This window comes from Equus przewalskii, chromosome 32 (assembly GCF_037783145.1).
Source record: "Equus przewalskii isolate Varuska chromosome 32, EquPr2, whole genome shotgun sequence".
Lineage (NCBI taxonomy): Eukaryota > Metazoa > Chordata > Mammalia > Perissodactyla > Equidae > Equus > Equus przewalskii.
This window is the reverse complement of record NC_091862.1, coordinates 25,963,546-25,991,353: the sequence shown is the minus strand read 5'-3', so window position 1 is coordinate 25,991,353 and position 27,808 is coordinate 25,963,546. Positions and strand designations below refer to the sequence as shown.

Here is a 27,808-nt window from a genome sequence, read left to right as displayed (position 1 = left end):
GTTACATTTCAGAGACTTTCCTTTCAAGGCCATTCCTCTGAAGGACTGAAGATAAAAGTAGCTGAGCTTTGTTTAATTGACTAATTAACATTTTAAGGAACACTGAATGTCACAGCCCAGGTGACTACGTTAATTTACTCAGCGTTTACATATCACTCTCCTTTTCTGCTTCTCTGCCGTGTGCCTCAGTACCTTAGGTCCTTTTGTCTTCGAGTACAACGCTTTCTCCCTTCTGCTCCGCTTGTTGTTTGTGGGTTTCATGTGCCAGTGTCTTTCTAATGCAACTTTATTCAGCACCGGAGGTGGGCCCAGTGGTGTCAGCAACAAAGATGTGAGTTAGAGGCGTCTTCTCCTGGGTCATCACTGGTGGGGACCCGATGGGGACTCAAGTAAGGTTCAGACCAGACCATGCTGCAGGGCGTCCTGGTGAAATTGGTGTCTGGAGGTGGGCTTTGAAGGAGTGGGAGGAAGGGGAGCATGCTTTCTATGTACCAGGCCCTGCTGTGTTTCATCCTTATAGCAACCATATTAGGTACAGTCAGTTAGTTATCTACATGTTATACAGAAGAAATTGACACAAAGAGAAACTGAGTAACTTGTCTAAGAATACACAGCTTATCAGTGGGGCTGCTGGGAGTCCAACTCAGGCAATGTGGTTGCAGAGTCCATGCTGTGAATTTCTCCACTAGGTGAGTGGAGTTTGGATAAGTGAAGCTTAAGGATTGTGGACTCCCAGGAGGTAATGGGGAAGCCACAGGGATCAAAGGCATGGAGGGGGACAGGCCGGTTAAGGCCATTTTGCTGAGGCCGTGGAATCCCACCCTAAAAGGGATGATTGTGACATACAAAAGTCATCACTCATAGTTGCAAAGACTCTGAGGGTCCCATCACCTGTGCTGTTCCATTTGGTGGAATGTAGTATTTGTGATTCTGTGGGCAGTGGTGGGGTTGTGCAGGTTTTTGAGTTGGGGAATTGCATTGCATGTTCTCTCTCCTACGTCTTCAAGCTGCCCTGAGTTTTGGCATGCATTCTTCAGTCGAGGACTATGCTCAGGTCTCAGCCCTTGTACTCTGCCCGTTCTTTTTCCTTCCCTCTGCAGTTGTACTTCTGGAAAGAGTTTTCTGGAGGGTCATCTGTACTGCATCTACCTTCTTAACACCACCCATTCCTCCCCGTCTGCCTCTGACTGTCCCTGTCATCCCGTGGGGACGGTCCTCGCTGAGGTGTCCATGACTGGACACTGCTCCCTCTAGGGAGGACCTTTCAGTCTTTATCTTACCCAGCGGTGCCCAACCAGGAGTTCTGTCCCCCAAGGGGTATCTGTCAATGTATGGAGACATTTTTGGGTTTCACTATCGAGGGGGTTGGTGTTACTGGCATTTTAAACATCTTACAGTGCACAAGACAGCTCCCACAACAGAATTTTCTAGCCCAAAAAGTCAGCAGTGCAGGGGCCGAGAAATGCTGATCTTACCTGGCACCTGGGGACATTTCACAGTCCTCTGTTCTACAGCTTTCTCCTGACCGTCTTGATACAGTTCTCTCCTGACTTGTCTCCCGGTGAATTCTCAGTTCACTCCTTACTGATTTCTGTGGAGGACTCCTCTCCTCCAGCCCTTTAACGTTGCTTCCTGGGATTCTTTTCTGCTCCTCACATTCCTCTTCAGCTAGCTCATCAGTCTAGGGGTTTAACCTCTGTCTCTGGCTTTATGGCTCTACATTTGTATTTGTGGCTCCCTTGAGCTCCAGTCTTGTCTTTCTCCACCTCAGTGGTGCACAGGCACTTCTAACTCAGCAGGTCCAAAATAGAGTCTGTCCAAAGTCGTCTTCTGTCCAAACCTGCCCCTCCCATGTTCACTGTCCCTCAGCATCACCCACCCCCGGCACTGAGAGTCATTTTACACTGCCACTGGAGCTCAGCCACTGGTCATTTCTCTCCCGGATTTCTGCAGGCCTCCCTGCCTGCAGCCTCATGTCCCACGCTGCTACCAGGGTGAACTTTCTAAAGCAGAACTCTGAGGGCCTCTATGGCTTACAGGCCTCATTTAGCTTCTCAGCTACAACAGATAAAGTCTAAACTGAGCATGGCGTATGGAACCTTTGTGATCAAGCCCAGTGGTTCCCAAATGGCAGCTGTATCACCCTCCAAGGAGCGTTTTGAAAATGTTATGGACGTTGAAGCAACAGGAATCCAGTGGAATCCCAGCCTCCATAAATCCTATTTACTTCTTAAGAAATGGGTTCTACTTTGTGTCGACAAGTTTTCCTTCCTTTCTGGGAACCTGCTTGGCCTTTTGGATGCCCTGTGGGCACATCATTAAATAGGGTAGAAATGTCTCGGTGTTCCTGCATTCTAGCCTCACAGCTTTAGGAGAGTTCTGATTTTTTCCTTCACGACCTGGCAGTGTGATTCTGTGTAGACTGACAAGTAGTTTGACCAAAGATCCCTGCCATTAGGTATCAGACCATTCTAGAAGAAAATTTGGGATAAACCAGCTTCTCTCTGGTATTCGGGATCACCTAAACCCCATGATAAAGGGCTCTGAGGGCCCTTTGGAGCTACCACTGAACTGGTTGGTTAAGTTCCTTCCTGCTCTTCCTAGTTCACTGGGGTGATTCATTTTTAAAGGAGCCTGGACCTGCCTGTCCTGCGCCCACGGCTTAGGAAAGCCCCTGCTACCCCGTTCAAGCACTGCCGTACAGCTGATTGCACTGTGAGGGATTTGAACTTTTCAGAGCTCATGGTGTGTTTCTCAGCAGATAACAAATATCAGAAAATAGATTCTCTTGGCACAACATCATACCTGAAAAAATAGTAAATATTGTCTAATCCTGTCTGGTGTTTTTCCAGTGGCACAAATCTTGACACCAGAAAAATTGTACCTTTGGCATGAATGAGTTAATGCAAGATCATGGCTTTGATCTCTGACTTAGTGTCAGCTGGAATCCCATAGCCTGTGTGCTGAATCTCTCTTTTTATGTTCCTCTCCAGAAGCGCCTTGTGCCACGCCCCTGATCTGCAGCTTTGGGAGGCCGGTCGACTTGGAGAAGGATGACTCCCAGAAGGTGGTGTGCAATAATGAGCAGTGCCCATACAGTACCTGGATGCACTTGCAGTGTTTCTACGAGTGGGAGAGCAGCATCTTGGTCCAGTTCAACTGCATCGGCCGGGCTCGCAGCTGGAATGAGAAGCAGTGCCGCCAGAACATGTGGACAAAGAAGGGCTATGACCTGGCCTTCCGCTTCTGTTCCTGCCGCTGTGGACAGGGCCACTTGAAGAAGGACACAGACTGGTACCAGGTGAAGCGGATGCAAGATGAGAAAAAGAAGAAGTCTGGGGCAGAGAAGAACACGGGGAGGCCTCCCGGCGAGGCAGTGGAGGAGGCAAAAAAGTGCAGGCCACTGAACAAGCCCCAGAAAGGCCTGAACCACGACCTCCCCCGCCGGCATTCCGTGGACCGGCAGAACTCCCAAGAGAAGGTGGTGGGTACCACCGCGGCCTATGGGGCCCGCTCCCCTTGTGCCTCCCCAGGCCAGTCGCCACCCACTGGCTACTCCATCCTCTCCCCTGCCCACTTCAGCGGCCCCCGTGCTTCCAGGTACCTTGGGGAATTCTTAAAGAATGCTATCCACCTGGAGCCACACAAGAAGGCGGTGGCAGGGGGCCACGTGTTCAGGAATGCCCACTTTGATTACAATCCGCCTGGGTTGTCGGTTCACAGGGGGGCCCACTTTGACGCACCTGTGCAGTTTCTACGGCGCCTGGACCTCTCTGAGCTGCTCGCTCACATCCCTAGGCACAAGCTGAACACGTTCCACGTGCGCATGGAGGACGACGCCCAGATGGGCCAGGGCGAGGACCTGCGGAAGTTCATCCTGGCGGCCCTCAGTGCCAGCCACAGGAACGTCGTGAACTGTGCACTGTGCCACCGGGCCCTCCCTGTATTCGAACAGTTCCCACTGGTGGATGGAACTCTGTTCTTAAGCCCATCGAGACACGATGAGATTGAATACGATGTTCCTTGTCACCTTCAAGGTACAGGTGTTAATTCACCTTGCCAGCTTTCTGTTTGCTAAAAACCGAATAGCGAACAAAACGTCATGGCCCTGCTTTGGCTGAATTTTAACCGCCAGCACTTTTTGTTCTAGTCAGGTGCTGGGTGACACTTGAATATTTCAGCTTGGCCCAGTGCAGTTGTGCAGGTGGTGGTGGGGTTTTTAACTGAGGTCGCTGTACCAAATACATTTGTCATGGTGGGTAATTTCACGTTTTTGTTCTGCTGTAATTTGAAGAGAGGATTCCTGGTGTATAGTTTTCCATAATTGGGAGGAAATATAGAGAAGGAGTTGCATAAATCTGTCACTTGCTGTAAAATAGTTGTCTTTGAAACCTGTGTCAGTATGCCCAGCAAGCTGTGTATTCCCTTTGATCCTTGTAAACATAACAGAGTGAGAGAAAGTAGGGGTCAGAGAGGGCCAAGCTGTTAATCTTGAAATTTATGAAAGACGAGACTTTCTTGATAAGCAGCAAAAGGGAAATGCAGGATTATTGAAAGCTCAGACATTGTCCTGGTGCTGAAGTGTGGGGAGCTGATGCATGCTGTGGGGAACATTCAAGGACTTGGGGATGTTTCAGCCGTAAGTTGAATTACAGGGGGTTGGTCAGAATAAGTGAGAAATCTGTCAATTCTTATAAAACTATTGAATTTTTATAAAGATGGGATACATGATATATAGCATGTTTATAACTTTAAAAGTGTGGTAAAAAAGCCTGTAGTAAAAATGATACATCCCCACCTGTCTTCTTACCACCAACCCTGCTGTGTTGGTTCCCAGAGATAAGCACTTTCAAATCTTCACTGATTCTTCAAGTTTCTACTTGAAATTACAGTCATTTCAAAACTGCTCTCTTCATCTCTAATGTTAGATATTACCTATTAACTGACTTTTAAGGTGGATGGCTATTTATGCTTTCTTGCATCTTCCCCTTTCTCTCAGGATAATATATCACACTTCTTGGTTAAATCCTTAATGTTTTTACTATTCTGACTATGGAAATATTTAGTGTTGAGCCAAGAAGTATGAATGTATTTCCTACATAGACTACAGTATATTCTGGGACGTCTTTTGATTTCATTAAAGTTAATTGCTTCGCATTTTCATTTGCTTAGCCTTTTTCAAAACTTTGGTGGTTCTCACTCTCCAGCATCTCTACAAACCACCTTTCAGAAACATTCCCACATACCTGTCAGACGTTTTATGAATTTTTTCCCTAGAAATTTCCTTCATGGAGCCTTTCATCTTTGTGCTGCTGTCTGTCCTGTGTACTCAGTACCTGCTGCTCCATAGCTGCCCTTCTAGAAATTCTGGAATTGCTTTCCTGATTTTTATCTTCTGTTTCCTAGATCCCATATTTTGTTTTTTTCTTGGTTTATTTCCTCAATTTGTTAAGAAACATCCCCAGGAGCTTTCTGAGAAAAGGAGCATGGGAGTAGATGTTTGGAGGCTTTGAAAGTCTGATAATGTCTTCACTCTGTCTTTACACTTGGTTGCTACTTGGCAGGGTCTAGTGTTCCAAGTTGTAAATAATTTCCTCTTAGAATCTTGAAGGCATTTCCTCAGTGCCTCCTGTGTCACCGCTGCAGAGTCTAATGTTACTCTTTTTCCTGTCCCCTGCTCTGCTCCCATCCCCTGTGGGTTGGGAGACTGTCTCTCTCCCCCAGCCCTCCAAAGTTCCACCATGATGGGGGTCTTTTCCTTGATTCTTTGTGCAGGGCACCTGCTTGGCTATATGACTGTATACTTAGGGTCTTCTGTTTGGGGAAATTTTCTTCTGATTTATTTCTTTGATGATTTCCTCCCATTTTTATTTTCATACTCTGTGAAACTGTTAGATATTGGACCTCTTAGATTAATACTTTTTTTGAGGTGGGGGGGATCCTTTACTTTACATATACATTGTATATTATATATATATTGTATAGTATACATATACTGTACTATTCATTGGCCCTATTGTTCATCTCTTAATCTTTATTCTGCTTTCTGGAAGATTTCCTTGAGTTTACAGTTTAGTATTTTTACTGAGTTTAAGATTTTCTGCTCGTATATTTATTATTTCCAAGAGCTCCTTTTCATAGTGTCCTGTTCTTGTTTCAGGGCTGCACTCTCTTGTCTTACCTTTCTCAGCAGGGAAAGGGAGCTATAAAGGTGCAGGGAGTGGTCTCATTCATTGTCTGGAGTTTCACCTAGTCCTTTATATCTTAGCCTTTGTTATAAGATAAACCACCCAAAACTTAGTGGTTTCAAACAGTGGTGATTTATAATTTCTCACAGTTCTGTGGGATGGCCTCTCACATGTGTCTAACAGTCGGTCGACTGGTTGGCCTTGGGAGCCTCAGCTGGAATGGCTCATTCCTGTTCTTCATAGTCTTTCATTTTCCTAGAGGCCAGCTGGGCTTTTTCACATGGCATTCTCAGGACACTGTGCAAGAGGCTGAGAGTGGGAGCTGCATGCTCTCTCTCTAGAGGTGTAAGTTTGGAACTGTGGAGCATCACTTCTCTCACATTCTGTTCTTCAGAATAAGTTGTAAAGCTAGCCCAGGTTCAGGGGACGATTGATAGACTGTGCTTCTTGATGGAAAAGTTGCATAGAATATAGGGTTACTTGTACTGCCTCCATCTCACTTTCAGCACCTCATCTCACTCTCCCCTTGTGTCCAGTGCTTGTGTCCAGTCTCAGAGCTAAACCGTTTACCATTCCTCCATCTGATGTCTGACCTCGTATTTTGGTTCAGGGTTGCAGGTACCTCATAGTTTCATGAAAGATGGAGTTGTGTGTTTTTTGTTCTTTATACTGTTTGGGGACATTTTAAAGGGAAGTAGGTGGAAACACCTTTACTTCACCATTGTAAGACTGGAAATATTCTTTGTGAAGATGAATGAGTGTACAAGGGTATCGGCTACATAAGAGTGGTGCTGTTCTTTTTCTATTCATGATGGACAAATTCTTTTCATTCAATCTATTCATCAACCAGTCAAACTTATGAATTTCGTACATGTGCAGGGTACTATCACTCCTTGCCTATCATCAGTTTATAATTTTAGGATGTAAGATGCTTTTATACAAATGTAACTGTCAGGCCAAAGTACTAGTACCACCTATAGAATTAGTAACTCCTGGATATTATTATGTACATTAATTGTATCCTACAATTTCCAAAGAGGAAAGGGCCGCTTTGGCCTGGGTGGTCAAAGGAGGCAACGTGAAGGCAGATGTCCAAAGGTGGGCTAGATTTTGATAAGCAGAGGTCGAGCCACATCAGGTCTTTATTGATGAGGGGAGGGAGCTATGTGAGCAAAGGAATGGTGGCTCAAACAAGCCAGGAGACAGTGAGAGAACCGTGTGGTGGAGCAGAGCTCTAGGGTGGAAGAGAAGTAGGGTAGGTGAGAACAGGCTGTGGGTGTCTTCTCAAGCCATAATAAGGAGCTTTGCCATGTTTTTTATGAATTGGAGGGTTTTAAAAACATTTTAAAGCAGATGATTACTTGGGAGAAAAGTTGTTTGAAAGGGGTGGAACCTACGTACAGAGAGTTGGGACTTACATCCCTAATGTAGACAGAAGGAGGTGAGAGACTGCTGTGTGATAATAGTGGGAACTGAGAGATGGGAATATCTGCAAGAGATTATTTTAAAGGAAAGATTACGGCCTTGGGGACCGCTTGACTGTACAGGATGGAGATGTGTCCTTGTTGACTCACTTGCTTCTAGACCAGATAGATAAATGATGCTGTCACAAACAGGAGTAGAGAAAGTTGGGAAAGGGACCTAATCTCAGGGCACAAAAGATGAGGGCATTGATGTGTGTTGGGTTTGAAGGATGTTGAGACTTTTGTGTGGAGGTGTCTTGCAAGCTGTTGGAGATGAGCATTTGGGATGAACATTGAAATCCTGTTTTATAGCAGTGATGGTTAAAATCTTGAGAGTGGGAGAGCTCCTGAATGGGGGGAGAGGAGAAGGAAAAGGAAGTGTGTGGCGGAGCCCAAGACCACATCTTGAAGGGATGGCTGGAGAAGGTGGAGAGAGATGAAAGTTGGAAGGGCCTGAGAACTGTGTGTGTACACAAGTGCATATGCATCCCTGAAGAGATAGTGGATGTGTTAGGCATGCACTGCGGAGGTCTCGAGAAGTTTAGCTGTTGATGATAAAATCTGAAGATCAGAGTGTTTTATCGAGTGTCAGACAAGTGCGTGCCACAGGCAGGGCCTTGACGTGCATCAGTGTTTATATTGCCACAGCTCAGAGAAGTCCATGCAATCTTTTTTCTAGCAAGCCAGTATAAATCATTTCTTTCATCACAGTGTCCCAGCCAGGTTTTCTGTAAAGCATTTTCAGCTCCAGTAGAAAGGCCGTGTTCCAGGCCAGCATCCCAGCTGAAGCTGCTCACATTGCTGCTGGAACAGCCAGTGACTTCCAGTGGTGGACTGTGGGGATGGTTACGCCCAGCCCTGCCGTCCACCCCTCACAGCCTCCCCGGCCTCCACTTCCAGCCTCTGCTCTCTGACTCCTCCTCAGAGAAGATGTTTTTGTTTGGTTTTAATAATTTGTTAAGATTGATCTAATTGGGAAGTTCTTATTAGGCTTCTTTACCACTTAGAACCACAGGTGACCATTCTCTTGGGAATCTACTTTTTGTTTGAACTCACAACCCTAGAGTTTATAAATTTAAAAATCTCTGTGTTTAGGACCTTGTGTAATAGTAATGAAACCAGTCTAGAGACTCAGTCCAGGCCAGGAGTTCCCATGAGTGTGCCTGGTGGTGAAGAGTCAGACAGACATGAAGTTACGTCTGCATTTTGTACTTGCTGTCTTTTTCAACTTGGGCAAGCGACTCCAGCTCCCTCAGCCTCAGTTCCTCCTAGCTGCAATGGGAATAACAAGAATGCCTCCTGCATAGTGTTACTGTGAGGGTTCCTGAAGGGATTCACGTAGCCTCATAGCACAGTGCCAGACCCTTGGCAAGCACACAGTTAGAGTTCCCTGTCAACTTCGTCGTCGTGGTCATTGCTGCCAACACCTGACACTCTGTGTCTGTCCCTGCCCCTGCCGTTCCTAGCCGGCGCACAGATGTCTTTGAATGTTTGAGATTTGCAGCAAGTCAGTCTAGGAAATGAAGCCCCTGGAAATCCCGTGGCTCCTGGATGCTTGGGCTGACATCCTGAAACACACCCGGCCACTCTGAGTGGGCCTGGCATGTGAGACCTTTTTATTTCAGTGCCCTAGAGCAGAGGTGGGCAGTACCACAAGAAGCTCTTGTCACCTATCCCATTTTTGACATAGAGGCCCCCAGTGTCTTTGGCTGTTAACATGCCCCATCCATTCATCCAACATACAGTATGGAGTGCTTTCCATGTGGCAGCCATTGTGCTAGACACTCAGCCTACGAGGATGAATAAGACATGGTTCCTGCCCTCAGGGATGGGGAGAGAGTCTTGTGAGCAAATGCAATAAAAGATTTCCCTCTAAGTACTGTGTACCGCTTTTCACTGTACGGAGCAGGCTGGTCCTTACCACTGAAAGGTAAAGAGCCATGGCCTGGCGAATGGCAGCGGACAGCACCTTCTGAGTAAGAAGCCCCTGAGGAGTGTGTGTTCTGACGACGGTGTTAGCACAGTGGAGGTCCCTGATCTCCGCACAGAGGGCATTGTTGCTGTTACGCATTGCCCAGGCTGATCCTGTACATTCCCACTCTTTCCCGATTGTTTGAACCCTAACCCTTCCATATAAAGTAGGGACACATCTTTCCTTGACAAGCATTAGATCTTGATAAATAATGGAGGAATGCGTTATGACTTTTAGGAGCGCAGTAAATAACAAGACATTGAACTCCTTTTAAAAAACCACTTACAAGTAAGTTATAATTCTGGCTCCTAAATTAGATGTGGTAATGGCTGAGCAATTTTAGAGACCAGGACAGTTAACCTAGTAGTTTTGGCTGTGGTATAATTCTGGGCCACCAATACCAAGACAGACTTTTGACTTCTTTTTGATGGGACTTGTCGGTGGCTGAGAGCCGGTGACTGCGGACCAGCATTGCTGTTTCAGTCTCACTGTACCACACAGAGACTTCTGAGCAGAAGTCCGGCATCTCACAGGCTGGTTTTGAGCTCCTGTGGCTTGGCCACTTGGACGCCCACTATAAACCTGGCTGCTCATGTTAGAGAAGTGAACTGAGGGAATTGTTTAGTAAGACTGAACTTAGAGTACACGTCCTGTTAACAATAGTTAGTAATTCATCATTATTCTAAAAGGATAGGTGGGGGATATGTGATAAATATCATCTATTTTGCTTTTTGTATTTATCCAAATGATAAAATGTTTTCTTAGAATTGATAGATGAGCCATTTCTGTATTGCCTTTGGAGACGAAAGGTGATTTCCTTGATGAGCACTCTCAGCGTGTGTCTTCTGTGCACAGGGAGACTCATGCACCTGTACGCGGTGTGCGTGGACTGCCTGGAAGGGGTTCACAAGATCATCTGCATCAAGTGTAAGTCACGGTGGGACGGCAGCTGGCACCAGCTGGGCACCATGTACACCTATGACATCCTGGCTGCCTCTCCATGCTGTCAGGTTGGTATTGACCCCCTGGAATGAGCAGTGGGTGATCCCTGGCTTCTGTCCCCAAGTGAGTGTGGAAGAGCTAGAGGCAGAACTGTGGTCCTGCTGTGGGGAGGATGAGGGCACAGAGAAGATGCTGCAGTAAGGATCAGTCGTAAAACTCCCCCAGGGTCTAGCAATGATGGTGCAGCTGTTATGGGAATACTATGCAGTCCTTAAAAAGAAGTAGTGTAGAATAATGAATGTATAACTATTTTGGAACTATTTTCAGCATTTTAAGTCAAAAAACTAGGTTATAAATGGCGTAATAGTATGCTTCCGCTTGTAAAAAGTGGACATGAAAGGGACCTGCCAGGCTGTTCCCAGAGCTGGTTTCTGGATGGAGGGATGCTGAGTGGCTCCTTTAGTTTTCTTTTTGCTTGCTTATATTTTCTAATGTTTTATATGGTTAATATATACTAAGTTGTTAGTAAGAAAAAGTTATTATTTAAAGGGAAGAATAAGGTTTTACTTTCTTTAATAGCCAGGATTTTCTTTTTGCTTCCTTTCTGAGGGACAGTGCAATTGCCCAGCACGGCCTGCCGTGTGAGGTGCTTGTGATTGACGCGAGAGAGCTGCAGTCCCCAAATCCCTGTGACAGGAGGCGTTCTCCGATGCTAGGAGAGCCTCTGAATGCTAGCTGCCCTCAGGAGGCAAGGGAAGCGTGACGCGAGAAGGCATGTCACATAAGTCCACAGAAACACAGGAGAAAAACCAAAATCCTTGGAAATGTCTCGGTTTATTTCCACGGCTTGGGGAAAGGAAATCACTTGTTCTGTAATTCCCTGATTTTCATGGGTAAGAGAGAGATTTCCCTTCACTCTTTAGTGACCAAGCCCGGCTTTTAATATAAGTAACTGACAAACACTTCATTAGTTACTCCAGTTTTGTATCTTTAGCATTATGGTTTGACTTTTATAAAGAGAATATCCTTCTATTAGCAGTTTATTCAGAAGATAACTGTCGGTTGAATTAAAAGGTGGGCAGAGTCAGTATTTCAGCTCTATTTCGTCTATATTAATGATCTCAGAAGAGGATTATGGCCCCGAGACCCTGCAGTGGTCCTTCGTAGCCTGCCGTTTAATGCTATAGGATTGACAACTTTTATGCTGTTCTAATATATGGACCACATTCCCTTTTTTAAACTTAGCCCTGGAAATGAGATATCATAGTCTTTTAGTTACTCACTGTAGCATTTTTCTTTTTCTTTAGATTGGCACTTGAGCTAACATCTGTTGCCAGTCTTCCTTTTTTTCTTTTCCTCCTCCTTCTCCCCAAAGCCCCCCCAGTATGTAGTTGTATATTCTAGTTGTAGGTCCTTCTGGTTGTGCTGTGTGGGACACTGCCTCAGCATGGCCTGATGAGTGGTGCCGTGTCCACGCCCAGGATCCAAACCGATGAAACCCTGGGCTGCTGAAGCGAAGCATGCAAACTTAACCACTCGGCCATGGGGCCAGCCCCCTCACTGGAGCATTTTATAATATGCACTGTCCCTTAATGCCAGCTCTTGAGATGAGAGAAATGAAACGAAATGGTTCCCTCCCTTTGCACACACACCACAAACAGTTATCTTTTAGAGAAATGAGGAAGTAGGAGAATGTTTGGGTCTGTCCCTCATAGACTGTGAGCACCAGAAAGGCCCTGGAGATCTAGTCCAGCTCCTTATTTCCCACGTACAACAGAGGCCTAAATCATTGCAGTGTTTACCATGTCCACACAGATGTGTCACAGCCATGAGTAAAGCCTGTTGCCTCCCAGTCTGGTGTTCTTTCTGCTACGGCACTGACAGATGGTGGGATTATTTGCTGTCTTTAGGTAGGAAAGCAGAATGTCGTCCTGCCACACTCAGCCTATTGCCATACTGTATATTTCTTCCTTAAAACAGTTGAAGCCCAGACCTTTATTTTCTGATCCTCTACTGAAATGGAAAACATATTTGATTACTGTTTAGTTTTAAAAAAAAAGTCATTTAACTATATTCACTGTGTAGGGTTAGGGTTAGACACCACCAAGGAATAAGAAGAGTCTACAATAACCAGTCGTTAGTTAGGAGAAACGAATAACAGGATAAAGAGAGAGCTTTGCTCAGAAAGATCAGTCTGTTAAAGGATGTTTCTTTCCAGTTACAGAAAGGTTGTCCATGCAATAACTGAGTTTGGCCCTGGGGAAGCTCCTTTGGTCCAAATTGCAGCCTTTCTGCTTCCTGACCTGTGGTCTTGGGCATGCTCCTTTCTCACCAGGTGCCTCAGTTTCATCATCTAAAAGTCACATGCTACTGCCTACCTCAGAGGAGTGTTTTGAGGACGAAATGGGATTATACTTCCCAATACATTTTTAGAATGAATCTAAATTGAGAGTCTGCTGTATTTATAATTTCTGGTTATTTACTTCAGTCTTGGGGCTTATTGCTCCAAGCTTAATATTGTGCTGTGAGAGAAAGGCCAGGCATGAATGAAGATAGAATCTGCTAGTGGGTCCAGAAGCCTCAGGGTAAACATAGCACTTCTTCCTGGATTATTAATTTTACTAGAATATTTTAGGCAAATTTTATTTTTACATCAAAGAAAACACAAGTGTAGTAAGGAGTAGAGTGAAAAATGAATTTTTAAAATAACCTCAGAATCTTCAAAAAAGTTTCCTGCAGGTTTGGGTGAGGGACATCAGCTTCAGCCACTCTTTAAAATCCAGGGGGAAGGGGTTTCCAATTGTTAGGGGGACTTTAGTGGAGAAGTTTACAAGTTTAGAATTTTCTTCTTACCAGTAGATGAAACTACTAGTGGAGCTACGTATCAGAAGAGAAATTAGGAGTTGTCAGTCTTGCAGACTCATCCTGCATCCTGGAATGTACATCTTGTGCCTTGCATACCCTGTTTTTGGTAATAAAGGGGACTCTTCGCTAAACTCTTATCAGTTCTCCAGAAGTGACAGACTGGCATTTTGGTTGGGGTGACTTTGATAGTGTTGTGGGGCAGAAGGGTGGTGGCTGACGGTGTCCGTGTTCCCCCAGGCCCGCCTGAACTGCAAGCACTGCGGGAAGCCCGTGATCGACGTGCGGATCGGGATGCAGTACTTCTCCGAGTACAGCAACGTCCAGCAGTGTCCACACTGTGGGAACCTGGACTACCATTTCGTGAAGCCATTTTCTTCCTTCAAAGTTCTTGAAGCTTATTGATGAAAGCTTTGCTTTAGTAATAGCTATTTTATTGATATTATTACTTTATTACATATCTTTTATAGGGAAACATTCTGTGACATTAATTTCTTTTCTAATTTAACAGAGAGTTCCTTTGTGTGTGTGCCACTAAAATGGGGCTGCCCCTTGCCCTCTCTTGACTCCTGAGTGTCAGTCCGTGGTCCTGACCAGAGCCCAAATGGGTCCCCTGTGAGTCTGGGGTAGCAGTTCGGTATCCCTGAGAGTCAGTCTCTCAGGCAGCTTTGAAGGTGATGGGGGGATGGGGTGAGTTGAGGAAGGGATTACGTGGCTATAAACTAAGAGCATGGTAGGAGTGCGAGGAAGCTTTTACTGAAGTGCTAACCGTCTGAAGACCCACTTCTAGATCTTCTCTGGGCCTTGGAAAACCATGTGACACATGAATGTAAGCCTGTGCCTGGAGAGCTGACGGTGTTAGTCTGGCCTGTTGTGGCGTTCGGCCGCACGCACTGTCCTGCAGTTTACCCTCACAGACAGGTTATTTGAGTGGACACGAGTGCTGTTTCTGTCACTGTTGTAGTTTGTCTGTTTTCATACTGAAAATAATATCCAAATTATAAGATATACGAAAGCTATTGGTGTTGCAAATATCTGTAGCTAAGCCACCCTAGAACAGAGAGAATATACTAAATGAATGTGGAAATGGTGACACTGACTCAAGAGGGCAAAAGCGCAGACCCCCGTCATTTGAATTGAGTCTGAAGTTGGTCTCCTTAGCTCTTAAGGAAGATCGGGAATGACTCGATTTGGGCGGTACTGATTTATATAGATTGCACTGTTGAAGTGCCCTGTGAACTCCTCCCGGGCAGTACTCACAGCACAGACCCTAACTGGGGAGTTTCAGAACAGTCATTGCCATCGTTATCTTCCCCAAAATTGCTCACAGCCACATTTTACCCATTTAATATTGAGTTTCCAAAATCTTATGATTTGACCCTGGGAAGGAAAGGAAAATATTGTTTGTGAGGATATGAAGAAAAGAATAATTTTAATATTTTCTTTTTAAGTGTATTCATTTTGGAAAATCACTGATTGCAATGTATAACAATATGTTTGAAAATAGATCATTTTAAAGATCCCCATGGTACGTTACCATTGGTGAAACAAGATGATAATTTATGTAACTGTATTAGCCAGAGCATTGGGCTTCCAAAATACAGCCTTCTGTTCATTAGATCTTGAGGATTTTAATAGATTGACACCCCATACCTTATAGAATTGGAGTTGGAATATGATTTCTCAAAAATGAATTTGATAATTTCAAGTATAATATGCATATGTGCCAAAAGAATGCTGCAAATATAATTATGGGTAGCCAAATTTGGGGTTATGTGAACATTTTATATTGCTCATTTTGTTTATGTAATTTTTTTTCTCGGAAAAACAGTTGTTTTTCCTCTCAGAAGTGTTTAGGCATTATTGCACGTGAGTTTCAGTTCTGCTACATGAACTGTTAGCTGTTTTGTTTGAAGCAACACAGCACTAAAGAACCAGTATTGTTGACTAATATGCTTCATCTTTCAGTTTGGATGGTTGTAATTCAGTTTACCACATCTAGTTTGGTGTTTGATGATCTGAAAAATATTTCACAGTGAGGGCAATGCTCAGTGCCTGGAAGAAGCAGACAGTCATTATTGGTCTGACAATATTTGATGCAACTGAAAGAGCTCCATGGACATGACCCTTGCACATTTGTCTGTAATACACAATGCTGTAATTGAATTGTTTCCCTGTTGATTCTCTCATGTACCCAAGTATAAAAATTGGTAAGTTTCTCTTGTCTTCAGAGTACCATTAGGATTTTATTTCTGAATTTAAAATGAATATTAAAATATTTGTAATGCTGTTCTTTAACCTGCCTAAATTTTTATAGAGAAGCCTGCTAATATTGTTGTCCTCATACTTAAAGTTTCCACAAAGATCTCATTCAGCAAGCTCCTCAGTCTAAAACCGCTGTGAGTGTTGTGTATGATGCGTTTAGTATTTTCTACTTGTATTGTTTGCTATTCCCTGAAAAGTAAATATGATGAGATTTCACTGTAATTGGGTGAAATTTGCTTTTGGCCTTTATTTTAATGATAAAATTAGGATTCTCTGGATGCTGCAGTTATGTAAAAGGAGAGACCTGGGTATCATATCTGAGGATATCTTTTGCCTTTAAGGCATTGCATTCTCATCTAAAAGGGATAATTTGGCTGATCTTAGAATAAAATATAGTTGAGTGTGCAACAATGTGAAGAATAAATCTTATTTTGGAAATCTGATGACCTTAATATTTTCCTCATGGTTTTCTCAAAGTACTTAGCTCTGAGTACCTTAATGGGAATTGGAATATGTCAAAAAAGAAAATTATTTGTGATGTGGTTTGGATATTAGTCACCCAAGAGATCTATTTTCTGATGAGCAGTGTTCAATAATATGAACCACTCATAAGTGACTAGTAATGTCAATGTGATTTTTCATCTCTAACTTTTTTTATCATTTATTTTAAGGAGTTACATAACTTGAACAAACAAAACTATATGCTTTAGTTTAGTGAGAAGACTTTCTGACAGTCTTGTCATTTTCTCTTTAGACCAGCTCAGCTCTCCACTCTTCTGGTTGCATCTGAAGCAGTTGATAGACTGGATTTAGCCCTTAAGAGAGAGACATTGGCCATGACAGTGGGGAGTGGGGTGAATTATCCCATTCTAATTAAGAAAGAGCTTTCCCAAAATAGTCTCTAATTTCCAGTTTTTGTAAAAGAAGTTCGTTTTTGGAGTAAAAAGTATTTTCATATCTGTTTGGGGGAAGTTAACGCATCAGGAAAGAATATTATTAGGTGTTTAAACCCTGAAACAAACATATACTGATGCATAACTTAGTAGATCACCGAAACTAACTTGCTGAAATCTTTGGTTTTGTCCTGTGAGACCAGTGCTTGACATCGTCTGTTCTCCTGAGCCCAGTTGGTGGCTCCAGTTTGCTTTTCTCTTCGGTCTCGTGGTAGCAGCCTTGGTCGTTTTCGTTGGAGGTTGGAGAGGAGCTGAGGAGAAAGTGCTCTTCGGGGTTTTGATTCCTCTGCTAGGACGCTGCCTAAACCAGCTCATCTCAATGTCCTGTTGACTTTATTATTATTCCGGGTAGTTGAAAGAAAAGAAAATGGATGGACGTCATTAAAACCAGCTCAAAAATATATTCTTGTCAGTAAAGATTTCTTGTCGAGATGTCTTGGATTGCACTTTCGTGGAGGGAAAACAGTGTAAATAGTTAAAGAATGTTGATAAAATTGAAACATTTGGTTATGGAATTGTGTGTGGTGTTAGAAGGTTTCTGTTTGTGAAATGTCTGTATTAAAATAATAAAATTTCAGAAACTAACATTGTACTCTCTTTATTGTGTCACTTTATTTTTTGTTGGGATTCAAGGTTTTTGAGCTTGGGCTTGTTTGATCAAAAAGATAGTAGAGCAGAGTTTCTGAGGCTTTGATCACCATTCAGGCAGCTGTTCCAAAGTCACTGCAGCAGCTAATGAAAGCTGAGCTTTCGTGCTGCTGGAGGGGGACGTACCCCTGCAAACCCCCTGCAGCCAGACGAGCCAGAGGAGCATTCTGTGGAACCAGGCTGCTTCCCTGTGGGGAGTCCAGAGTTACCGTGCTGGTTATGGGGGAATCTGTTGAAAAGATAGATAATGCTGTTCTACGAGTGTTTTCTTTGGTTCCTAGACCTATAACAATTTTCATAATGATGAGACTTGATTATATGCTGCTTCATTATACCAAAATGAAAACTGAGTTGTAATTAAGCTTCTTGCTGACTTTAGGCACTGTGATCAAGTACAGTTTATCTTTCAAATCTGTGTGTCGCCTTTATTTCAGGTAGTCTCAGCCAATGGATTGAAATCGACAAAACATTAGACACGGGGTAAGATGTGGAGATGTGTGTCCAGTCTGCCAGTAGATTCAAAGCCACTTATTTACTACAGGCTCTGACACATACATTTTATTTTATTTAAAGGCTTAAGGGCTCAGGACATTGTGATTTCTGTCAACTGTAATTTATATCAACAAAACTCCTTTGTAATTATAAGGAAAGTAAAGTTCCTACTTTAGTAGAAAGAGAAAAACCAAAGTTAAACAGTGATTGATAGGAATTAAGTTTATTGAAAGAAAAATCTTATTTGTTCTTAGTGGTTTCCATGTCTTTAAATCTTATTATTGTTTTGACTTAAATTTAGCAGCAATTGCTAATTGTGTAGGCTGTTTTCTCTAGTAAAGAGTTAAATTTTGGAATTAAAATGCTAGTCTTGAGCTTTTGTTCTTGTGTTCTCTCAGCTCACCACACCTGGGATAAACCTTATCTAATGTTTGTGAAATATCTGTGAAGATAGTAAAGCGCTTTCCAGACGTACTGTTTGAAATAACAGTTTTACAGAATATTTTTCATCTAATGGCAACCTTTAGCATTGTGGTGGTGACTTTATAAGCCTCATCTGGTATTGCTAAGCCTCAGGGACAGCAAAAATAAAAATAAACACAGCACTTTGTCTTACGGAGTTCAGTAGAACAACACTGAGTACATTTGTCAGTGTTCAAATGAAATCGGCCACCATGGCACCGTTTCCTGGTGATGGATGGACACCGTGCCAAGTGCTTCTGAGGTACTGATTGGAAATGTAGATCATACCTTCAAATCAGGTTTAGAACTCTCTAATTACATTCCTCAGAAACCTGAAAGTGGGAAAGTCATAGCCATAACAATCAGAATTTAGGAATGCCAGAATTTAGAGGAAGGACCACATTTTTCGTTGTATTCACATAGTATGTTTGTTAAATTGCGTTGATTGCTGTACTCATTTTAGAAACAAACTGAGGCTCAGGGAACTTAAATCTGCGTAGTAAGTTCACATAGTTAATGGCTAACTGGGAGTTAGATGGACTCGCTCTCCTAGTGCTCAGAATGAGGTCCGTGGATGGGCTCTTTGTTTTCAGCCGAGAGGAAGCTGTGGGTTGGTTTTGACAGGACGGTAGGGTTAAAAGGTAGAGTGACCCTCGCTGCAGCAGCACAGGCGCTAAAATGGAAGTCCTTCTGAGAGGCTCTGCTGGGACCCGTGTGTAGGGTTGACGAGCAGATTTTAAAGGATCCCCTAGTTTTAGACAGGAAAAAAACAGCACTTTTCTAAAAGGGGAAAATAATATTTGAAACCAATAATTTTGTATTTTATTTCATTTTTCATGCATTAATTTTTTGACATCTGTTCCCTTTTAAGTGAGATCATTGCTTGAAGAGACCTAAGTGTAAGGCGACATTTTTAACAGTCTATGCTAAGAATCCATCATTTTATTCACTTTGCGATCTAACTTGGAGATGTTTGTGGTTTCAGACACGTCAAGCTGTCAGATTTGATGGTATCAGTCCATCTAATTTGGACAGGGTTTTCCTTTTTGGCTAACTTCAAACAGTTTCTCTTGGAGTGTTTCATTTTCAGTTTCTCACTATTTTGACTAAAGCTCTGGTATATCAGACTTTTTGAGTTGCTAAACCCTATCAATGGTTATGTGAATTCCACACAGCCTTAGGGGGAAAAGGTGCTAGTTATGTGTTTCTTTCAGAGAATTAAGATTTTTCATGGTTTAGGGGCTATCTCTTGAGCTAATAATTAGTGATAATCCAAGTTAATGCAAAACCAGGCACTGGCAATCAATGCCTTACACTTTATTTTCATCACATTAACAAATCACGTATTTTTTGAAGCTCTGATGACACAGCAGGTGGTTGATAAGTAAAGGTTGGGCTGGCCCGTGGCTGAGTGGTTAAGTTCGAGGGCTCCTCTTCAGCAGCCCAGGGTTTCACTGGTTTGGATCCTGGGCAGGGACATGGCACCACTCGTCAGGCCATGCTGAGGCGGCGTCCCACATGCCACAACTAGAAGGACGCACAACTAAAGCATATACAACTATGTACTGGGAGGATTTGGGCAGAAAAAGCAGAAAAAAAAAAAAAGATCGGCAACAGTCATTAGCTCAGGTGCCAATCTTTAAAAAAAAAAAAAAAAAAAAAAGGCAAGTGAGCCCCCAGGCTAGGGTTTGAGGATTCAGGACCCCATGGCTCTAAAAATAGAGAGGCTTTGGGCAGAGAGGCGGATGGTGGCAGTGCTGGGAGCTATTGTGACTGCGTCAGAAAGCTTAATGGAGACCATAACATTGCCCAGGACACTTAAAAGGTCAGTTTACTTTGGGCAGGAGTTAGAGCAACCTTGGTTATCTCACACTGCTCAGAAACACTGGCAGTAGCATATGCCTTTGATGAATAGTATATGAGAACACGAATTATTACCTAATAAATGCTGTTTATCTTATAGACAGCCTTTCAAAAAACAGCCTAAGTCATATTAGGTGGGGGTGGTCTTTGGTGATGGCAGAGTTGAGAAAGGCCATTTTTCAGAAGTGTCTGCTTTTTCTAATCCTTTTCTTACCTCTTATGCCTGTCTCTCTCCTACCTTGTCCTTTCTCCTGCTTTCCTGTTGTGTCAAGTTCCTGAACCATTGGAATACGGTAAAAGCCCTCTGACAAACCCAGACATGAGCTGGTCAGTAAATCGAAAAAATTAGTTTAAAAAACAGCTTCCTACAATTGGCATAGAGATAGGGAACTTGATCAATGGAAGGATGGAGTCCAGAAATAGACCCACGCTTACATATATGGTTAGTTGATTTCTGATAAAGGTGTAAAGAGAATTCAGGGTAGAAAGGATAATGTAATGTGGAGCTGGAACATCCATATGACGTCCATATACAAAAGCCAACCAACCAAACCTGGGTCCAGACTCACACCGTATTAAAAACAGTGGATCATAGATCTAAATGTAAAGTCTAAAAATGGATACAATTGGATTTTATTAAAATTAAGAACTTCTTAAAAGACATTGTTAGAATACAAAGACAAACCACAGACTGGAAGAAGAGGATTTGTATCCAGACATATGAAGAACTCCCAAAATGTATCAATACGAAGACTAGATGACCCACTTAAAAGGGCAAAATATTTGAACGCACTGCCAAAAAAACCCAAAAACTGACAAATACATGATAAGATACTCAATATAATCATTAGGGAAAGCAAATTAAAACCACAACAAAATACTGCTAAACACCCATTGGATGACTGAAAATGACAACACCAATTACTGGCAAAGGTGTGGGGTAACAAACCCTTGTACACTGCTGATGGGAAATGGTTTGGCAGGTTTTGAGAAGTTAAACATCGTATCCTCTGTCCCAGTCACTCCACTTCTCTGTATTCACCCAAGAGAAGTGAAAGCATGTCCACACAGACGTGTTCATGAATGTTGATAGCAGCTTTATTTGTAAGAGCCCCAAATGGAAACAACGCAGATGTCCATCAACAGGAGAATGTATGAACAAAATGTGGAATATCTGTACAGTAAAATACTACTCAGCAATAAACAGGAGCAAACCATTGATACATGCAACGACATGGGTGAATCTGAAAATACACTGACGTGAGAAGCTAGAGGACAAAAGAGTACCTACTGTGTGATTCCATTTACGTAAAACTTTAGAAAATGCAAATGCGGAGGGCGCTGGCCCAGGGGCACAACGGTTAAGTTTGCACATTCCGCTTCTTGGCAGCCCGGGGTTCGCTGGTTTGGATCCCAGGTGTGGACATGGCACCGCTTGGCATGCCTTGCTGTGGTAGGCGTCCCATGTATAAAGTAGAGGAAGACGGGCACGGATGTTAGCTCAGGGTCAGGCTTCCTCAGCAAAAAGAGGAGGACTGATAGTAGTTAGCTCAGGGCTAATCTTCCTCAAAAAAAAAAGAAAGGAAATGCAAATACATCTATAGCGATCTATCAGTGGTTGCCTGGGGTGGGCGGAGGGATAGTAACGGAGAGGGGAGAGGAAGACTGCCAAGGGGAGGGAGGAAACTTGTGGGGGTGACTTGTGTACATAATCTTGATTGTGGTGATGGTTTCATAGGTACATACAGTTGTCAAAATTTCCTCTTTACTTTGGGTATGTGTAGTTTATTGTATCTTAATTATACCTCCATAAAGCAGAAAAAATACCCCCACTAGAGATGACTTGTATACCATAAACATTTTATTTAAATTGAAACCAGGAACACACATTCATTTGACAGCTTTGGCTCTTCCCTTTGTTTTAGTGTGTGATCCCTGCAGCTGTAGGACTGTGCTGCCTTTCTTGCACAACTCACCTTTTGTGATGCATCCTTTAAGCATACTTCCTCTTTGATTCTCTTTAAAATGGAGTGAGAACTTAAGGAAACATGAGAAACGGTATCAATATAACAACTCCCCAGAGTTTTGGGATTTCTGTCCCATCATCTTTTACTGTTTTATCTCTGGTTGATTCAACAATGTTTATGTGTATATGATTTGCCTTATCTTTCCAAAGCATCATACTGAGTTATTGAAACAGTATTTTCTTTTAGTAATTATGTCATTGGTTTATATACTATTTTTATTAAATTACGTTATTACAGTGACATATATGACTGGCATAAACAAGTTGGGGAACAGAGAGACTACTTTTTGGTAAGCACACTACTTTGCTGGGGGAAACTGTACACAGACCCTACCTAATAAAGAGAGGCTACCGGCCACCAGCATTCATGGGCCTGAGGGCGTTCATCCCCGTGCACTTATGAATTAGAGTGAATTAGAATCAGTGCTTTTGCTGGACTGGCTCAGTAAAGGTCAGTTGAGAGAGATTCTATTGCTCAAACTATTGCACACTGTCCTCCTCTGTAAATATGAAGAGTCTCTACCTGGAGGGAGGGGTATTATGAAGGGTTAAGTGAAATAATGTAAATAGTGTAATGCAATCCCTGGCATGGAGCACACGCTGAGCATGTGCCTTATTATGATCGTGTATGTTATTCCAGAAAGCATTCTTCTAATGTTAGGGCAGGAAGGACCTTAGAGATTGTCTGACTCACCTGTTTATTTTCCCGATGAGGACAATGTCTCAACAGCACGCGCATCAGCCTGCAGGGATGAAGGTCTTGCCCCTCACCAGCGAGATGGTAGCCCTGCAGACACTCCCCAGGAGGCTTCTTGCAAGGGGCTCCGGAGAACTGGAGAGTTCTCCAATACCGGAAGGAGTTGCAGACCGTACGTCAGACTCACAACAGAGCTGCTACCTTGTTCAGAAGGCTGCTCCTCTTCAGTAGCTGTGAACATCTTTTAAGAACATTTGCTGAGTTCTGCTATTCAAGCGTCGGTGTTCCTTCACACGGCTCCTCAGTGAGTGTGTGAAGTGAGATAAAACTGCGCCACCATGAGGCAGTGAGAGATGAAGCGGGTGAGATGGTTGTGAACTAATAAACAGATGAGATCTGACTTAGGTGGGTTAGAAATTTTGTGAAAGCCGTATTTGTTTTTTTCCACTTGGGTTTAGCTTCAAACTGAGACCTAAACTCAAAAAACTCCATTTCTTTCCCTTGGTGAAAGCAAACGGCTACTGGTCAGTTATAGTGATTGCTTTTTCATCTGAAGGATGGCATCCACACTCCTGACTGAGTGCAGTGAACGTCACTGGGAAACAAGAACACTGGAATGGGCTGGAAACAGACCATGGTCACTCTGAGCTGGCCAGGATAATGCCCTTGAGTTTTGGTGTTTGATTCTTCTGGCTCCATCCAGTGTGGGGAATCTAGGTTGTAGGATGCACCTGCTGAAATGCTGTAGGGCTGTTAACCCCTGAGAGGCATCTGACTCGCTCAGCCAACCACGCTCAGTGCCGGTCTCAGAGGCTGGAGGCCCAACTATACACTCAAGCAAATCACTTAAATTTTCAGATCATGCTTTCTGTTATAGCATGAAAACATAAATACCAACTTTCTAACATTCTTAGTGTGAGATTCAATGAATAGGCTAAATGAATGTATAAATTCTTCAGTGAAAAATAGACACAAGAGCTTATTAAAGTGAGCAAGTCAGTGATGACTCCATTTGTTTCTACTTTTACAAAATGGTATCTGTCTCAGATGCCTGTGATCTTTGGTATTAAACAGCTGTGACTTCTCAATAAAACTAGTCTTTCACATGTGCTTCTCGACATACTAAATGCTAGTCAGTTCAGCATTTCTTGTGCACATGCTATGTACAGGGGTAGGAGCTAAAAGGAGCTATGATTGTTTTTTCAGAAAGCTGATCATCTTCAATAGCTGGGAACATCTTTTAAAAACTTTGCTGAATTCTGCTTTTGAAGTGTCGGCCTTCTGTGAGAGGTGACAAGACTTCTCGAGGTATAGACACCTAAAATATTCCTTGCTGAGAATTGCTGTGTTTGTCTATGATCTTCTACTCCAAGACTGAAGTGAAATTTTAAATGTAAGTCCTTTTAAAAAGAATTAATTGAAATTCCAACAAAGCATTTTGTCTTATAAGGTTTGCGTTTTTAGATTAAGAAGAATGTTATTAGACTGGAAAAATTATGAAAGAGAAATTTCACGTGTGGTGCACCTGTCACGTTTCTGTCAGGTTTGTTGATGCGTATGTGGTACTCTGTGTGCAGGGATGCAAGTGCTTTCCAAAGAGCTATGTTGGAATCTCAGTCACTTTCCAGCTTTAATCTGGTGTCTGTCTAGGCGGGGTGTGGGCTGTGGTGGTTCTTCTTTTGAAATTGGGATTTTCACATTAAGCATTTATGTGATGTTTACTGTAAAAAGTACTAATGTTTTATTATAGCTTTGGGGGTAGAAACACTGCAATGGAGGTGACAGGCATATTCTGCTTCTGTTGCTAAAAACTTTGTGATTTCTCTTAAAGCTGATGTGCATGTTTGGATTTGCATTAGTTGAAAGTTTTAAGAAAATGTCTCTAACAAATCAGCTAAGCTATGTGAGGAAGTGTATTCAAAATTGCTAAGTTTTAAAGTTCAAAAGAGATGATTTTATCTACGAAGAATAATGTTTAAGATAGTTGAGTCGAAGTTTTTTCTGTTAGAACTGCCTCTATTTTGAGGTGGGACAAGGACTTTGGCACTTTTAGTTTTCTTGGCTTACATATAATTTTAATTAACAAGATACTAATTATGAACCTGAAGATTTCAAAATTTGTTATTAAACTCAAAAGAAAGGAAATCAGAAAGGTCTTGAAGTAAATGGAGTTCTCTGCTTATGGAGATGTGCTCATTCTGAAAGTATACATTTCTTGGTTGGATTTCTAATATGCGCCAAGGAAGCAAGCTTTTGAGTCTTCAAAGACAATACTGTCCTTGCAGCTGTGAGGGGTGTACGTGGAGGAGGGCAGAGCTGGATGAAAACAGAGCTGCAGAGGATTGCAGCGTCAGCACTTCGTGAGGATGACCATGTTGGCATGAAGCTGCTCAGATGTGGGGTCCAGAAGCCGCTGGGCTGTGGTGCTCTGGACCCCGGGTGAGGGGATTCCACGTAGATGCCACTCTGACTGTGCGCTCCTCAAGGCAGGATCTACGTTCTAACATCTTGTGTTCATAATGCCTTAGATGGGGCCTTCCCTGCTAGCTATCTGTTAAATGAACAGCTGAATGCATTGGCAGCTTTGCATACCAGAGACAAAAATGAGCCAGTTGTGGGAGAATCAGCCAACTTTTCTTTTCACCTGTTGTACTATAGTAGACATTATACTACATTTCCTAGGTTTTTGTTTATAAGGGTTTTTTTGGGGGTGGTGCGGATTAGCCCTGAGCTAACATCTGCTGCCAATCCTCCTCTTTTTGCTGAGGAAGACGGGCCCTGAGCTAACATCCATGCCCATCTTCCTCCATTTTATATGTGGCATGCCTGCCACAGCATGGCTTCACAAGTGGTGCGTAGGTCTGCACCCAGGCCACCAAAGTGGAGCATGCTGACTTAACCGCTGTACCACCGGGCCAAACCCCTCCTGGCTTTTGTTTTTATTGCCTGCTCCTTTGGGGGATTCCTTTCAGAAAATTAAATATCAAAATATTAAAAGTAAAGAAGATACTTGGATCACAAAAACTGACCTGTATTCTGAGCCATTGGTAAAAATCGCTTTCTCTCTCACATATTTAGAATAAAGGTGATTGTGTTCAAGATTATTCAGAAGTTAACATTAAAAATTAGAGTTAGAGAATGTCAGAAATAGAAGGCACTTTAACAGTCATCTTTCTCAATCTCCTTACTGCATAGAAAGGGAAACAAACATTGCTTAGCATCGAGTGGCAGAGTAGCCACTAGCCACATGTGGTCATTCAAGTTAAATTTTAAAAGTTTACATTAAAAATCCACTTCCTAAGTAGAACTAGCCATATTTCAAGTTCTCAGTAGCCACATGTGGCTAGTTGCCATCGTATTGGACAGTGCCAGTTGTAAAACATTTCCAGCAGTGGAGGAAGTTCTACTGGACTGTGCTGAACTAGATTTTTTCACTGAAGCTCTTTCTTCTCCATTGTGAAAACCTTAAGGAATGGATGCTTGATGATCGGCCCCAACACTGTATCATAAATTTCAATAAAGAATTTAAAATTGGAAACAAGGTGTGAAATGATTTTTTCACTGATTATTCATTTTTGGTTATCCTAGGATGAAGGTGTACCCAGGAGACTCCTGGAGTGCGTGTGGTTCATTCAGGCATCAGCAGCCTTAAGTGAGCAATCGCAGAGCCACGTCTGTGAGACGAATGGAAAGGGCTTATGTAGCACTTGTCTGCCTCACGTGAAACGCCAAGATTAATTTCAGGTCTGTGTTAAGTGAGAGGAACTTCCTAAGGCTGGCGTTCTGACAGCCCTGCTCCCCTGCTCTTCTATGAGCGGCTAAACATACACTTAACTCAGTTTTTAATAATTTAATATTAATGGCTTTTTTACATTGATAATGCCTTATGAACCTTCATCAGACTTAATCCAAGATGATTTTTCTTTGTTGAGTGGTTCTGATAGATCGCAGTACTAATTGGATTATTCTAGGTAACAGCAAAATAAGTAGGTGCTGAATCTTGGTTTTTACTCTTGTTTTATTTGTTCACTTAATTAACATTTCGAGAAGCCTCTAGAGTCCCAGGTCTTGTAGATTTACCATGCTTGATTGCTAATGCCAGCTGAGGGCTATAAACTGAGGGTATTGAGGAAAATAAAATCCTGCAGCACAGTCTTAGATCAGAGTCAGTCCTATAAAGCTATTAAGAAAATATCATCTTCTTTATGAAGCCCACCCTGACTGCCCTATTTATATAGCAACCCTTCTGGCTTTCCTGATTTCTCTTTTCATGCACTATTTTTCAATAGTATTTATCATCTTCTGAATCATTTATTATGCTTATTTTTTATTGTGTGTCTCTCCCCACTAAAATCTAAGCCCCTTAAGGGTGTCAATTTTTTGGGGGGGTTGTCTATTTCACTGGTATATATCAAGTGTCTGGAATAGTTCTTGGTGTGTAGAATATGAGAATAAATAAACAGTTATTGAATAAATGAGGGAAATATAAAGAGTTGAGAGAAATAGTTATTGAATGAATGAATGGGTGAATATGATCACAAAGAGTGATGGTTTCATTTGATTACTGCATTAAGACTATTGTGAAGTTCACCAGTGACCTCCATGTGTTAAAACCAGTGGTCATTTCTCAGACCTCATTGTACTTAAACTATTAATAGCATTTAACACAGTGATCTCTCCATCTTCAAGGACACCACATGGTCCAATTTTCCCTCCTACCTTACTGGCCAGCTCCTTCTCCATCCCTCGTTAACTGCTTCTTCTTCATCTCCCCAATCTCTTAACAGTGGAGTACCTCGGTTCTCAGTCTTTGACCCTCTCTTCTGTTCTATCTGTGCTCATTGTCTTGATGATCTCATCCTGTCTTGTGGTTTTAAATGCTAACCATATAGTGAGGACTCCTAACTGTATGTATCTAGCCCAGACTTCTCCCCTAAACTCCCCAAAACAAATTACCCCCAAATTTCAATGGCTT

General features: G+C 42.7%; 1 protein-coding gene across 4 annotated transcripts in view; it reads left to right on the top strand.

Annotated features, from left to right (window-relative positions):
* The window catches only part of HECA (hdc homolog, cell cycle regulator), a 43,842-nt gene extending 26,612 nt beyond the window's left edge, over positions 1 to 17,230 (top strand). For 2 of the 4 annotated variants that reach the window (XM_070603171.1, XM_070603169.1), the window contains exons 2-4: positions 2,994 to 4,037; positions 10,389 to 10,633; positions 13,668 to 17,230. In XM_070603171.1, the coding sequence (XP_070459272.1) occupies positions 2,994 to 4,037; positions 10,389 to 10,633; positions 13,668 to 13,832 (1,454 nt within the window). In that variant the 3' untranslated portion in view covers positions 13,833 to 17,230. The remainder of the gene's footprint in view (positions 1 to 2,993; positions 4,038 to 10,388; positions 10,634 to 13,667) is intronic. The other 2 variants (XM_070603168.1, XM_070603170.1) reach the window with 1 other exon arrangement.
* The last annotated feature ends 10,578 nt before the right edge of the window (positions 17,231 to 27,808 follow it).